The 16,362-nt window shown below is 41.9% G+C and overlaps 1 protein-coding gene across 1 annotated transcript in view; it reads right to left on the reverse strand.

The window, feature by feature from the left end:
* LOC121286732 (proto-oncogene tyrosine-protein kinase Src-like) overlaps positions 1-16,362 on the reverse strand; it is a 173,160-nt gene that overhangs the window by 23,855 nt on the left and 132,943 nt on the right. The window contains exon 6 of the mRNA XM_041203750.1: positions 758-907. Coding sequence (XP_041059684.1) covers positions 758-907 — 150 coding nt within the window. The remainder of the gene's footprint in view (positions 1-757; positions 908-16,362) is intronic.

Raw genomic sequence — 16,362 nt, forward strand, 5'->3', positions numbered from 1 at the left:
GTGAGGCTCAAGTCAGCTCATTTTATTTATGTATATACTTTGTTCTACAGATCTCACAGGCACCTGTTCTCAACAAATGTATCGACTGACTCATCATTTTGCAATGAGATTCTCGAGGGTGACCTTTGCGGGAGTTTCATTTCTGTAGAAGTATTATCAATTCTTATTTCCTTTTACTGATTTTTAAATTGTTAGCAAACTAGGAATTGAAAGCTGAAAATATCTAAGATGCTGTTCAAAGTGAATTTTTTTCAAGTTGTTTCTACAATTAACCATTAATATTGACATAACCTATTGCAAGCAGGCAGGCATCAGAATCGGTTTTGCTGTCAACAGTCTGTGGTATCAGCAGTCTGAGGTGGGCAGTGCATGAACAGTGCACCAGGCTGTTGCAATGTTTTATTTTGACTGCTGCTTGGCATTTAAAAAATAGTTGCGGCAAATTTCTTCTTCTCCTGCAGGTGACATCCTCCAGCAGCAGATTATTCAAGGATCGCCGAACCACAGCTTATGCCACGATTTCACTACAAGGCAGGGCAAGGAGGCAGTTCCCAAATCTACCTCTGCTGGAACAGGGGTTGAACCCCATGCTGGTGGCATTGTTCTGAACCACACACTAGTCATCTAACCAGCTGAGCTAACCAGCCACCTGCAACAAATTTCTAACACTAAAAATAAGCACTCCATTCAAGATTGCAATGTAGCAAGGAAGGGCATCTCCATCTCTATATTTGTAAAGCATTTCTTTAGAACTTACTTGAATAATGGAGTACCAGCTGCTGCAGGTTTTCAAACTGTGTTCGTGAGGTTATGTAGAAGCCACCTTTATCCAGTTTACGAATTTTGTAGTGCTTCACGTTCAGTCCTTTTGCATTATCATAATCAGACACAGAGAGGCAATAAGCACCTGGATAAATGGAAGTGAAATATTACTCTATTAGCATAGAGCAGCTTTATATAACACTACACTTCCAGTTTAACACTATCGAGACACTTGTGTGAAGTCATTGCAGCTACTGATTCCCATTTTTGTGTACAATGGGTTTCTGGCTGGCCATTTGTACAACTGATATTATATAGCAGCTCGGTCTTCAAAGAGTGAGCCAACAGAACCATTCTCCTGTATTTGGTTGTGGATAATACAGCCAGACATCTATAAATCAGATGCACTGGGAGCTAACCATTCTGTAAATGTAGACTGCCTGGATCCTTACCTAATGTTCATGCCCAAAATGCTAACATGAGCTCACTAGGGAAAGAATGGTTTTGTGTGTGCGTTTGTGTGTGTGCGCGCGTGTGTGTGCTAGTGTCATAATGTCACTACACAATGGTGCATTGACTGGTCCCAGGAAGGCCAGTTGCCCTCGGGAAGTCCTAGTAAAAGAAATGCTGCTCTTAAAAAGAGAATCCAGACAGTGCATTGTGCTGTCACCACCAGCTGCAGACAATCAGCACTATGAGAGCCAGGGACCAACACAGCAGATGGCCTAGGGCAATTTAACTTCCTGTTTGGCCATGCTAAAAAATAAAAAGAATCTGCCAATTTGCAAGAAACTCCTATTTATTTATTGCACTTCCTCCAATCTTCCATTGTTGTTATGTAGAACACTCACTGCATTTCAACGTTACGCAAACGTTATTGAGTCACTTTACCTATATAAACAGAAGTCCTCCCCCTCCTCACTCCTCACTCCTCACTCCAACCTGTCTCCTTCTGAACTTGCTGCACTCTGTTCTCTCAGGTCCAACACTAACTCCATCACCCAAACTCCTCACCCCTTCCCAGGGCACCTTCCCATGCAACCTCCTCCCTCCTCACTGTCCAAAGCCCCAAACACTCCTTTCAGGTGAAGCAGCGCAGACTGGGTGACTGCTTTGCGGAACACCTTCGTTCAGCCCACAAGCATGGTCCAGACCTTCCTGTCACTTGCTATTTCAACACACCATCTTGCTCTTTTGCCCGCATTGTCCGTTCTTGGCCTGCTGCAATGTTCCAGTGATGCCCAACACAAACTGGAGGAACAGCACCTCATCTTCCATTTAGGCACTTTGCAGCCTTCCAGACTTAACATTGAGTTCGACAACTTCAGGCCATGAACTCTCTCCTCCATCTTTACCACTTTCTTAATCTAACCATTCTCCTTTTATTTATTTTTTCATTTATTTTTGTTTAATTTTTTTTATCCTTTTCCCCCAACCCACCCCCCAAACACACACCCCAACACAAGGCCATCTGTCACTTGTTTTTATGTTTTGCTTTCTTTCACAGAGCACTGACCCTTGTTCTGCTACTAACACATTCTGTTATCTTACCTTTATGCCACTATCTGCACCTTCTTTAGTCTTTAACACTGCCATTAACACACTCTTTGTCCTATGTCCATGACATCTTTATCAAATTTCTCGTTAGCTTCCACCTATCCCTGACCTTCTATTTTGCTCCACCTGCTCCACCCCCTCTTAAACAATATAAAATCTATCACATTTCTACTTCTCCTTAGCTCTGAAGAAGTCATACCGACTCGAAACATTAACCCTGTTTCTCTCTCCACAGATGCTGCCAGACCTGCTTAGTTTTTCCAGCATTTTCTGTTTCCAGTCCTCCATTATTGTTGGTCTTCTTGTTGCACCTGATCATTTGCAGCTTGTTGCAGCTCTTCTCCCATCCAAATGGTGAATTCCTCATCTATATCACATCATTAGGTCCCAGGTTTACTATGTGCTGTTACTGAATTAAATATTTACATGCATAAGGTAATTCGATAATCCGAGGTACCACATGCATTACCTGCCAAGTAGCTTTGAACATCTTCAGCTTTGCACAGACAACGCAACAATGCACCTGCCTGCCTCACTGCAATGCATTTCACGCCAGCTTACAATAAAACTTTAAGACTGAGGTGGCTACATACTTATTAAAGCTGATTTTGCTGACTATAGCTGGTTAAGGACAGTAATTATACAGTTGGATCATTTTCAGCATGTCCCTGCTTGATCCAAATTCCAGATTAATTATCTGCACAGATTTTTCTGTTCATCACCTAAAAATTCCTGAAAGCATAACATTGGACATTTTTATAGTCTTTTTTATTTGTTCACAGGATGTGGGCATCACTGGCTAGGCCAGTTTTTACTGCCCACACCTAATTGCTCTCGAGAAGGTGGTGGTGCGCTGCCTTCCTGAAACACAGCAGTTTCCCGAATACCAACAATAAATTATATCCCCAATTGCATTTCCTCACCTCTAATTCAGAGTATGCCGCATCACTAAATTGTTCATTAAATTAAAAAGGCTCTGCATTACCAGGAACGTGCAGTTTATACAGAGGCATCATGCAATTGGGTGTACATAGCTATGGTGAACAATGCTCTGTTTGAAGAGCTGCATTTTCAATGTAGCATGTATTTACAAAGAAGCTGGTTTTTAAGAGCATTAAATTAGTTTCAGTATAAAAATCACTACAGGCTAAATCTGCCTGCTGCCAAATTTTATGTTGTCCTGTTGATAGCTTTCCCAGGATCATTGCAGAATCCAATTCTTAAGCCAAAATTTGTGAAAGCACACGGCTTTTTGCCTACAAGGTTTGTGATTCCAGACACTATTTCAGTACTTTTGCAGCTGTTGTCATTCCATGGACGTTGGATTTTTTCTTAAATGAAGGCTGAGAGAAGGGCTTCCTTTCAAATATTCTCTAGCAAAGCTGTCTAACCTTTTGATTTCTCTATGCTCGATATCTCATCATGTCTGCTGGGAAAATCAATTAGAGAAAGCTTTGAGAATGGAGCCGCAGGGCTCTGCAATGTCTGGAGGCTTGGGAGAAACACTTTAAAGCTTCACAGATAAAAATGACCTGTGGCATTATATACCAAATATTTAAGTTCATTTCAATTCTTTCACTCTTCTCTTGAAGGACTCAATAAATTGTTGGGTTCAGGTCCGTGGGTACTAATGCCCCATATGTATCTCAGTCGAGTGGATGTTGTGTAAACCTACAACGAGTACCAAAGTGTTATTCAACTGAGGGAAGAACAGGCAGGCTAAATTTGGATCAAGCAGGGACATGCTGAAAATGATCCAACTGTATAATTACTGTCCTTAACCAGCTATAGTCAGCAAAATCAACTTTAATAAGTATGTAGCTACCTCAGTCTTAAAGTTTTATTGTAAGCTGGCGTGAAATGCATTTCAGTGAGGCAGGCAGGTGCATTGTTGCGTTGTGTTCTCAGCCAAGAAACACCTTGACCAGCAAGCACATTTAGGCAGTAAGCAAAAGTAGTTTGCTGCCATTCACATCTCCTCTAAACACATCTTTTGTTCTTTTACATATTCCATTTGCTCTTGCACCATGAACCTTTAGTCCGTTAATTTCTCCTGCCCTCTACCCTATCAAGGCTTTCCCTTGTGTTGTTTTCCCATCCTTCCCACCCCCTTCACTTCCTCAAAACCTATGGCATTTCTAATTTTTCCCAGTTCTGATGAAACAGTCATAGACATGAAACTCTCGACAGATGTTGCCAGACCAGCTGAGTATTTCCAACAATATTCTGTTTTTATTTCAGATTATCAGCATCTGCAGTATTTTTCTTTCGCAAGAGCAGAACCCGAGTTGTTTTCTTCCCTCACAACTTTCTTCCAGTTACTAGTGGCCCTGTTGTCACTCTAGCTTGAGACAATTGCGGCCTTTGTCGTTAACTGGCTTAGATCAGGCAAGTGAGGACAGATCAGGAACTGAAATTTGTAGCTGCCTGATCTGTTCAGCTGAAGGCTGAAATGAGCAGTAACGTAAACCACTAAGCCAGCAACTTGCTCTAAATTAGAATTTCAAAAGAAGATCTGGAAAGAAACACCAACGCCATCTCCCAGAGATCTACATGCCAATCATCGAAGTTTTGTGTGGACAATCAGCTCCTTCACGTTTATGAACAAAGATCAAGTTGTGAAGAATGAGCTTCATTAAATTTGAACAAGTTTTTAAAATATATTGACCACAATCATTAATCCACTTTTCACCCAAGTTATTGTAGTATAAGGATCTGGCACAAAAAGGTTAATGTGGGACTGAGTACAGTATTGCCACACAGTGATATGAGAGAACACATGACCCGCATCTAATAAATCTAACGTCAGACAGAGCTGTTTGAGGAAGCAAGCATGGAGACAGCTCCAAGCTTGGACCTTTACTATACTTAGGTATACAGTTTCTAGTAATTAATAAATGCTTACTGTGGAAATACCTAGGACTACGAATAATAAGACCTGCCAGAAAACACCATGGTGGCAGCAAATGGAACAGTTATAAAACTTCATAGAAACTACAGAAGAAAATTAAAATCTGGAAAACAGAAAAGGAAAAATAAAAAAGGCAATCTGACCTGAAGAAAAGCTCAAAAAACCAAGACGCAAAAATAAATCGCCAGAGAAAAACTCCAAAGAAAGGCTTGGAAGCTGAAGACAGGAATTAGATTCTTCACTGCAGCAGGAGACTTCACTAAATCTCATGGAAATCCAGCTTCAATAGCCAGAATGTGCACAGTCAGCAGCCCAAGCAGGGGTTAGCTAAAACTTTAAAATTCCTGGACAACGCAAGTGCTGAAAAAAGTTAAATACTGCAGTGGTCAGAAATTGCCGTTTAAATCGCAATCCAAGAAAACCTAAACACGTCGCAGCCAAGCTTACTCAAAACAAAGAAAAATAATTAATTAAAAATTAATTGTAACTTGAGTAGGCCATTTAAAAAAACCAGCAAAAGCCAGGATTTGACGTTTCCAAGGCCTGAGAATATTGCACTAAAGTGGAGAATGCTTTAGCCATTGTTCAAAAAATTTAAATACTGAGATCGCAAATGCCATTATTGCAAAGCCTGCCAAAACCAGCAAGTGTGGGAAAATCCTTTGTGAAGAAGCCTATGGGAGTGCCATCTTGGATTTTCAGGAACCTCTTCAGGCTGAACCTGCAATTTAAAATTTTGAACCATGGATCAGAAATCTGCTCTTCCAGGTCAATTTGGACTTATCCAAGGCCCAGGTCAATCATAAAATTGGGACTTCGGTGAAAGAGATTACTTAGGCACATTATTGTTTCAGATCTGGATAAAAAGACAGAGGCTGAACAAGTTAACACACCGCTTTATTTGTTAGGCCCGATAGCCAATGATAAAATAGCTAGACGAGGAATCAATGAATCATCTACAAAATTTGATGATGTTTTAAAATAATTTGATGCTTGATGCTTGAAATCCTTGAAAGGGCTAAGTTTAATAAACATGTCCTGCAACCAGGAACATAAGAACACAACAAATAGGAACAGGAATAGACCATTTGGCCCCTCAAGCCTGCTCCACCATTCAATAAGATCATGGCTGATCTTCTTGTGTTTCAATTTCCACATTCCCATCTCACCCTGATAACCTGTTGAACTCCATCAACAATGAGCTGTACAGATTGGCTGAAGGCTGTGATTACAGAAGCCTGAAACCTGAGCTAATCAGGGATAGAATAGTTGTAGGGGTGGCAGACGATGCACTCACTGGCATGCTACAGGCAAAGGAAAATCTAACCCTTGAGAGAGATATCCAGATTGTCAAGTATTCTGAGATCCATTTGCAGCACAGATCCATATTAAGGGGAGAAAGCAAACCATGGTACAAAGTAAACCCTACTGTCCAGTTAGTGAAACAGCACAGAAACAAGGACACTCCAGGCCAAGGGAAACAATACCCTAACTGGCCAGCAGAGTGACCATGCCCACACTGTGCAGCAAAGTGCCCCCACAAGGGTGATCATTGTCAAGCAATTTCAGCCCAATGCTTTGAATGTAACCGAACAAGACACTTCAGGAAGCTATGCAAAGACAAAACAACAAAACGCACAGAAGATTCCAAGAGGATTCATGAGGTTGAGACAACACACCAAGAGAACACACAACCATGTTTCTTGGGTAAGGTCAAAGATCCTGGATTTTCATCCTGGGATGTGGACATCTCGGTTACTGGTCATCTCACAAACTTTAAATTGGACACAGGAGCCAGTGTTGAGGACCTATTGGACAAAGAACCGTGGTTGAGACACCTCTGGCTAAAAAAAACCGTCACATACTTTATGGGCTCAGGGGAATCCGATTTCCAGTCACGTGCATGATTCTGGAACCATTAAGGTATAGCAGCAAACAAACCTTTGAGCGAATGTACATCATCCATAACCAGACTTTTTCTCTCTTGAGCAGAGATGACTGCAACCCTGAATCTCCTCAAAACAGCACAAAATGTCAAGACAATCACTGTCATAAATTATACAGAACTGCAAGTTCTCGAGAGCCAAACAAGATAGATTCCCTTGACTGAGACTTCAGCAATGTATTGTCTTCTCTCTTTGCAGAGCAGGTTTGTCCACTTTCCTTAAAAGGTACCAGAAACCTCTGTGACAGTACCACAAATAAATTGCTGGAACTGAATAGCAGACATCCATCAGTGACAGCATGTGACACAGCCAAACGCAAAGGTGAGCTTACTACAAAGTCACACCCTCACAACCATCTTCAATCCTGGTGTGCGTCACGGTGAGCCACATGAAGGAAGATGATTTAAAAAAAAACAATATAGAGACTGGCTCAAGGTTCGTCCATCCTGTAAAGAGTGGGATAAACCAACTACCATCAATCACTACAACTAGGAATCGACAAAAGAGTGATTCATTGCCAAAGAATGGAAAAAGAGAATGAAAAGACACCAAGATGCCAGAACAGCCTCCGATTCAACAAAATTCGTCTGCAGTGGCAGAGCCATTCTTCCAATAATAGTGAGAGCAAGATATGGAAGGATTATAAGGCCTCCAGACCGCCTGTAACTATGAAATCAGAGACTTGAAAGGGGGGAGATGGGATGTACATACATGGAGTAAACTGGAATAATTTGTAAATATATTGGTTGAAGACTTGGAGGAGGGTGTAGTATAAGGGTCTGGCACATAAAAAGTTAATGTGGGACTGAGTACAGCACCACCCACAGCGATATAAGAGAACACATGACCTACATCTAGGGGTTAGTGTAGTGTTAGACAGAGCTGTGTGTAGAAGCAAGCATGGAGACAGCTCCTAGCTTGGACCTTTACTACACCAGTGTATATAGTTTCTAGAAATATAGAAAATAGGAACAGGAATAGGTCATTCAGCCCTTTGAGCCTGCTCCACCATTCAATATGATCATGGCTGATCCTCTATCTCCATGCCACACCCCTGCCCACTCTCAATGCCATACTCTCCCCATACTCCTTGATGTCTTTAGAGTCCAGAAATCTATTAACTTCTTAAATATATTCAATGACTTGGCCTCCACAGCCTTCTGTGGCAGAGAATTCTATAGGTTCACCACCCTCTGAGTGAAGAAGTTTCTCCTCATCTCAGTCCTAAATGGTCTACTCCATATCCTGAGACTGTGACCCATTGTTCTAGACCCCCCCAGCCAGAGGAAACATCATCCCTGCATCCAGTCTGTCCATCCGTGTCAGAATATTATACGTTTCAATGAGATCCCCTCTCATTCTTCTAAACTCCACTGAATACAGGCCTAGTCTGCCCAATCTCTCCTCATACAACAATCCTGCCGTCCCAGGAATCGGCCTGGTGAACCTAAATCAGTATAGTGAACCTTCTAGTAGTTAATAAATACTTATTGTTGAACTACCTAAGACTATGAATAGCCTACTAAGACCTACCAAACAACACCCAACACCTTACAATCGTGATCCACTCCTTATTGATGGGCATAGAAAGTGTACGCTAATAAGTTGTTTCACCATGGAAGGCTTCAGAGCTGATCCTATCCATGTCTTCATCAGATGCTCGCATATACATATCTCCAGCATAGACAGTGATCCGGAGCAAATACCCTGGCTGCTTTGTTTTCTCTCCCTGATCTAATTGTAGATCAAAAACAGAATTACCTGGATAAACTCAGCAGGTCTGGCAGCATCGGCGGAGAAAGACCTGCTGAGTTTTTCCAGGTAATTCTGTTTCTGTTTTGGATTTCCAGCATCCTCAGTTTTTTGTTTTTATCTAATTGTAGATCAGTTGTCTCAGCATAGTCTAGGTACTGAACTGGGGCTCTTCCAGGTCTGTATGGCTTGATACCAAACCAGCAATGCAGCTGAATAAGATGGGAAGGATGCTCAATGAATATATCTAATTGTCAATTGCAAATGACTGCACAAAATTCTAGTTCTTACAAATCTCAATTGAACTCATTTTAAATTTCTCTCCACAATTGATGATAGCGAACAGTATATGAACTGCAACATGGATATTTGAGTATGAAGAGAGGTTAGGAGAGATTTGTTTTCTCAAAACTGCTGCAACACAATAATTTGCCAAAAGAAATGGCTGAAACAGACAGTTAAAGGAAAATTGGATAAATATTTGAAGCGGAGGAAGTCACAATGCTCTGGGGGAGAAATTAGAATTAGATCTGGATCGCTCCAGCAAATAAATTGGCAGTAACACGATGGACTGAATGGCCTCCTTCTGTGCTGTAACCTTCTATGGTTCTATTAATCAAGTAGTTGAAACACAGCTGGGAAGAGCCCCTAAAAAATAATTGTAATTCTTGGACTTTTCTGCTGCCAAATAAACTAATCTTGTACATTTGGGGTTTTGAGCAACAGGAAACAAAACTTGTATCAGAGAGCCATTTTCCTAAAACCACCTCAAAACAGAACATGTACAGGAAGTTCTAACTAAAACACTGAATTCCATAAGACTGTACATGGAAAAACATCCCTGTGGATACCCCATGAATATTTACATGAATTATGTCAAGCCACAAAAATAATTGAGTGATACAAACCCTGCTGCTTTGAGGCTTTATTGCATACATGTCAACCATTGATGGTTTGAGTGTTTCTTCAGCTCCATCAGGGTGCCAGCAGTGGTGCTAGGAAACCAGCTTTATGCACCCTGAGGCACTTTTTGTCCACCCCCGGAACGCACCAAAATTTTTATGCATGAAGCTTTGCACGCAAGTTGTCGCCATTCACACAGGGCTCTGCCAATTAGTGATTCACTTGAAAGGATGGGAAATACATAAAAGCTACTGTGCAACAGTAATTAATGTATCCCAAACCAGCCTTACCCATGATCAATTTGACATCTAATTTGGCAGTGCAAATTACAACCTACATACAGCTCAATATTATCAATTGTTTTAGAACACATATGGCATATATTGTGAGGTTATTGTGAACTGGAGCCATATACAGTTATCAATCAGATGTATTAAGTTAACTTCCCCCTCCCAAAGGCTTAATTTCACTGAGCCATACGGAGAAGAAAGAATTAGGATAAGAATAGGGGTACATTGAGGGGTGGGGGAGGGAGGCTGGAGGTAAACAAATCAACTGATCACTGTCTAGTGACCAATACTGGAAACGCACAGCTGTGGCATCAGGTCAGGATGTTGCTGAACTTGGATGTGATGCCTCCCCCCACCATGGTTTGCCGACATTCATTGTCTAGGTTCGCACGTATACAGTGGCCACTCAGGTGAGGTATTGGACAGCTTTTCACCGCCATAGATCCATATCTCAGTACGATTAACTGACTCAGGGAGAAGAGAAGGCAAAGAAAGTAAATTGGTGAACATCTGCTGGTATCATAGTCCTAATAGTGCCAAGCACCACAGATTTCAAGTGCTCAGTGTGCAGCACTGCAGCATTAAGAGACCTCTGTGCGATAGCACAGGGACATTTGAGGAGGTGAGAGATATTTTGATCAGGCAACCATGCTAAATACTAAATACTTAACTGAGATAATTATGGCTGGAATGTTCTAACATTCTTCAAAAAAAAATCCAGCCTAAGTGCAGCAATGTTAAGGCCCATTAATAACATCCATGCAAGACTGAAACAAATTTATGGACAGACATGACTCGCATACAAGAGGATCTGCCGCACCACACCATAAACTAAAATAAGCTGGGGCTTCGATAAACTTTTGATTCAGACTGGGATTTGACTTGCATACAAATTGACTTCACAGTTGGTTCAACGACCTCTGCATTCTTCAAAATTTCCAAGGCCTGAAATGCTGAATTTCATGCTATATTGCTTTGGAGGCTGAACTAATTTAGTCTAAAAAATAAATCAATATGCTGCATCAGTGAGAAGGCCTTTCAGAAATCTAAGAATTCTTACAGACTTGCGTATGGGATGTTAAGAAGGAATAGGTGTCCTATGGGCACTAGTCACTGCAAGTAACAGAAAATGCTGTTTTATAATGCTGAGTATACTACCACTTAACACACAATGAATCATACATATATCTTTACATATATCTCCTGCATTAATGTCATTTCTTACTTTTAAGATTAATTTGATGTCATTTATAAAGGGAAAACCCTGTGAAAGCTTAATATGAAGGAACTTGTGTCTAATATTGTATTTATATTGTTTTTACAGATCTCCCAACACTATTTTTGCTGAACTTCAGATGCTGTGTGCATAATTTTGGGGGGGTAGGTACAACTACCCATGTGGCCTGTTTGCCGATAACCAATTTGAGTTGTGGCAAAACATACTTTTCCTCTGCCTCATTTCCTTTCCTTTCCTTAATAGTCGACTGGCCTCTGACCCTGTGCTTGAGACTATCCAGTCTCTGATAGCCAGGCTGGTATTGATTCTTCTTGTACCATGTCTTTCTTAGTAGTGGTTAAGCCTCATGCCTACAGGTCTTCCATATTTTGGCCCTCTATCTGACCTTTGAGCACTCCTACTTGCCTATTTCCTTACCCGTTGAAACTCTCCTCTAAGCATCCAATCATTGTGCTAGCTAAACCAACACTGAGTGCCTGACAAACATTTAAAAGTGATTATACTTTTGTCAATGTATAGTATAAACTCTTGGTTAGTTATGGTAGCATAGTGGTTATGGTACTCAACTAGCAGTCAAAACACCTTGTCTAATGTTCAAATCCTGTTATGGCAGCGAGGGAATTTGAATTCAATTAAGTAAGTCTAGAATAATATCAGTATTGTTGACCATGAAACTACTGGACTGCTGTAAATAGTTAATTTGGTCTGATATTGTCCTTTAGAGAAGGAAATCTGCCAAACTTAACCAGTGTGGCTGATGTGACTCCAGACACCCAGCAACATGGTTGACTCTTTAATGTATTCTGAAATGGTCCAGAATGCCACTCCATTGTATTCAAGAAGGAGGCTCATCACCAACTTCTCAAGGGATATCTAATGCAAGAAGACTGTTTACATGGTTATGGGCATGACAAACAGCATAATATCACATTCACAACGCCACAGAGGGTCATAGGCTGTTCAGAGTATTGTATTTGGCTACAAACAGCTTGTTACACAAGACTTTCAGAAAGAAACTAGGACATGGAACTAGGAGATGAGGCCAACAAGGATTTGGAATCTAATGCCTGACACTGGGGCCGAGACTCCTGGACACAGCTTCCATTGGCCTTTAACTTAATCTGGTGCTGATGGTAGCATTCAGGGGTAGCAACTTGGCACTAGCAGCGTTTGGTCAGGGGTAGCAAAAGTTTGGAAGCAACAGAGTAACAGCCAAAAGTTGCAAGGAAAGAATTTATTTTCAACAGTATTTTCAGGGTATTGCTTGTCCTTTGGTTGAAAATAGCCAACCGGAATCACATTCCTCTTTAGAGGGCTCTCAGCAAATATCTGCAGTAACACAGCACACCAATCATAGACCCAGTTCTGATCACTGCTTGTGGATAACCCCAGGCAGGCAATTAATTTGCAGAGAAGGAAGGGGAGTAGATGGGGGAACAAGAACAAGAGCAGCTAATTTTTATATAGTGACCTCACCTAAATCACCCGAAAGTAAAAAGGAAAATACTGCAGATGCTGGAAATGTGAAACAAAAACAGAAAATGCTGGAAAAACTCAGCAGGTCCAGCAGCATCTGTGGAGAGAGAAACAGAGTTAACGTTTTGAGTCCGTATGACCCTTCTTCAGAGCCGAAGAGAAGTGGAAATGTGATGAAATTTATACTGTTTAAGGGTGGTGGGGCAGGTGGAGCTGGATAGAAGGCCAAAGGTGGGGACAAAGGAGGGATTGACAAAGGTGTCATGAACTAAAGGACAAAGGGAGTGTTAATAGTAGTGAAAGTGCTAACAAAGGCGCTGATAGTGGCATAAAGGTTAAAAAAAGCAGTTTATCCAGGTGTCTCTACTGCGTGGCCACTTCCCTCGCCTACCCTGCCCCTCACCTTGATTTCTTGTGCACAGGATCCAACGCCAGGGCAGCAGTTGGCCCCCACCCCCCCCCCCCAAGACAGCACTCACCTCCGTGCCTAGGCATCAGTTGCCCCTGGACATCCCCCCACCGCCACCCCCTTCAACAGTCGCTTTCGAGACTGGGCAGCAGTTGCCCCAGGGCACCCTCCCCAACAACAGTCGCCTCCACCACCCACCGCACCCCCCTCCACCAACCCCCAGCGCCCCTGCAGCCTGCAAAGCAACAGGCGATAAAGGCAAAATACTGCAGATGCTGGAAATCTGAAACAAAAACAAAAAATGCTGGAAAACCTCAGCAGGCCTAACAGCATCTGTGGAGAGGGAGACAGAGTTATCAGTTCGAGTCCGTATGACTCTTCTTCAGAGCCCTGAAGAAGAGTCATACAGACTCAAAACGTTAACTCTGTCTTTCTCTCCACAGATGCTGTCAGACCTGCTGAGTTTTTCCAGCATTTTTTGTTTTTGAAAGCAACAAGCGACCCTGACAAGCTGTGGAAAACGACGCTGTTCACTCACCTCCAATTCCCCCCAAATCGAGGGCAGCCAAGTGCACATCGCCTGTGTGCTATTGTGAAACACGTCGACATGCTTTCCCGCCAGCGTGGACAGACGATCTGGTGGGGTCCAAGAGCCTGGTGGGATGGTCTTTTAATGATATACTGATGTATTACAATGAGCTCCCCGACAACCATTGGCTGGAAACGCGGCCCGCCATTGGCAGACTGAGCGGACGATCGCGACCTGCTTTCCCACCATCGTGAAACGTGCACACCACCTATCACACTCGCTGCCAGTGGGCACGGAAAATTCTTCCCTTAGTTTTTTGCCTTATTGATATTGTGGTACCTTTGAAATGTGGAAAACTGCAGTCGTGTGCTATATGACAATTTTAATTATTTAAATAATTCATTTTAATAATGCTTAACAATTATTTAAATTTAATTCAGCTTTTAAATGATCATTGGGGTAATTTAGTTAGCTCCATTCTTTGATATATTCTCATATATAAAATGAATGGGGCACATTCTTATGGAAAATCTTTTTTCCTTTGTTTGCTGCACTTAATAATGTCATTAATACTAAAGTATTAATTAGGCTGCAAAAGTGACATCCAGCTTTTCTGCGCTGAGAGCAATTATTATTTTTTAATTACTTTACAGGACTTCTAATGATGAAATTGGCAGTGACAATGTATGAGAATCATCAGCAAATAGGTTAACATATAGCTTAGGATAATAATATTGTCCTTTCAAACAACAATACTGAAGTCCATTAACCTTTCACATCTGCAATCATTATTCGAATGCAGCTCAGACCAAACCTTATAGGAGTCCCAATTGATCCAGGATACCCAGCCAACCAAGAGAAAGAAAGCTTTTGTCCTACACTTTAGAAGTGATCCTTTTGACAATTTCCAACAGGCGAACCTCCTGATTGCACAACTCCGTTTTTCTGACAACAGCAGTGACATCACCAGGGCTTTTCCATTGGCGACAGATAAATTGGGATCCTGCTCGACTCATCAGTTCTACTAGATCAATGAGTCAAAAGCCTTCCTTATTTCTGATTACTGGCAGAACTCTACATAAAATCAGTCTCGAACTGGCTCTATATCATAAGGCTATTATGCAAAACTACACCTAATTTGATCATCTTGCTTCAAAAGGCTGATGTGGGAACTGAAATGAAAATGTGACTGGCTAGAGAAGCTTTACTCTACAACTTCCTGTGGTATTCCTCATCCGGGGGTACTCAATGCCTCCAACGGATGCATAAAATAAGGAAGTATTCAATTTTTCAGCACATATATCCAACATTTTGTTAAGCCCAGGAATTCAAAGACAACAAGATACAAGTAGACTGAGGTGTCAATCTGCCCAACCCGCAGTTTGGCATAAAAAGGACTGAAGGATTACCTTTGGCAATAGAATAGTTTGATTAAGGTGACAAGTTAAGAAACCATGCAGGCTGAGTCAGCGCTAAATTGGATAGCCCCTCAAAAATGGGCATGGGGATCGCAATGTGCAATTAACCAGCACCCATCGAATAATGCAACCAACTCTGTGCAATATGATCATTAGAATGATTACTCTGTGTGGCCAACAGTAACCACACTGTTAATTGGCTGCATGCATCAGCCAGGAGCCCAAAATTGTATCTTCCTGGTAATTCTTAGAGCTAGTTTGCACCGCTTATTGTTAGACTGCATTTCTTAAAAGGGAGGTTGCAGCTGAAACATATGCTGGCAGTCATGCAGGAAGTGAATCTGACCTAGAAAACAATAACGACAAACATGGGAAAGAGCAGACTCCAAGGTTTTCAGCTGCTGCACTTGGTGAAGAAGGTTGTAAGTCGGGTGCGATTCCTGTATCTCCAGGGGTGAGGAGATCCCCAAATACTTATTAAAAAGACAGTGGGAGCAGATAGCCATGAAGTTCAATGCCAGGGTCTAATCCTGAGGATCTAGAAGCAGTAACACAAGAAGTTCATTGATTTAACACAAATGTTCAAGGTCAGTGAATACACCTTCAACTGCCTTTGCCTATCAACTGCACAATTAGCTGCGGATTCTCTTCAAATCACCACACCCTCATCACTCACCTAGCAACAATCTCTATCAATCAGGACTCATACCTAACATTCATATGCATCACCTCACCCTCCCCTGCTCAGCACTGCTGCAAGTCTCATACCTACATCTTGAACACCACTGCTAGCTATACAAACAAGACAATCACTTCACCTAAATCCACTGCACCCACACACTGACACACTTCCCTCTTTCTCTTGCAGGACAAGCACAACCGGAGGCAACAGCAACTAACCGGAGGGGAACAGGTGCATCTGCATATCATCACCCCCATGGAGGAGATGGAATTGACCATAATTAGAATGACAACTGCTGAGCCCATGGTCAGTGACACGATTGAATCAACTGAAGATGACAATATCCTCACATCTAATCCTCCTGCTCGCATCTCACCTCCTCCTCATTCCACAATCTCATCTGATTTACAAGCTGCAGGTGGTATAAACGCCTACTGCTCTCCCCCTATCCCTCAACATAACGTTACTCTTGTGTCTATCCCCTTTCAGA

The sequence above is a fragment of the Carcharodon carcharias genome, chromosome 14 (genome assembly GCF_017639515.1).
Source record: "Carcharodon carcharias isolate sCarCar2 chromosome 14, sCarCar2.pri, whole genome shotgun sequence".
Lineage (NCBI taxonomy): Eukaryota > Metazoa > Chordata > Chondrichthyes > Lamniformes > Lamnidae > Carcharodon > Carcharodon carcharias.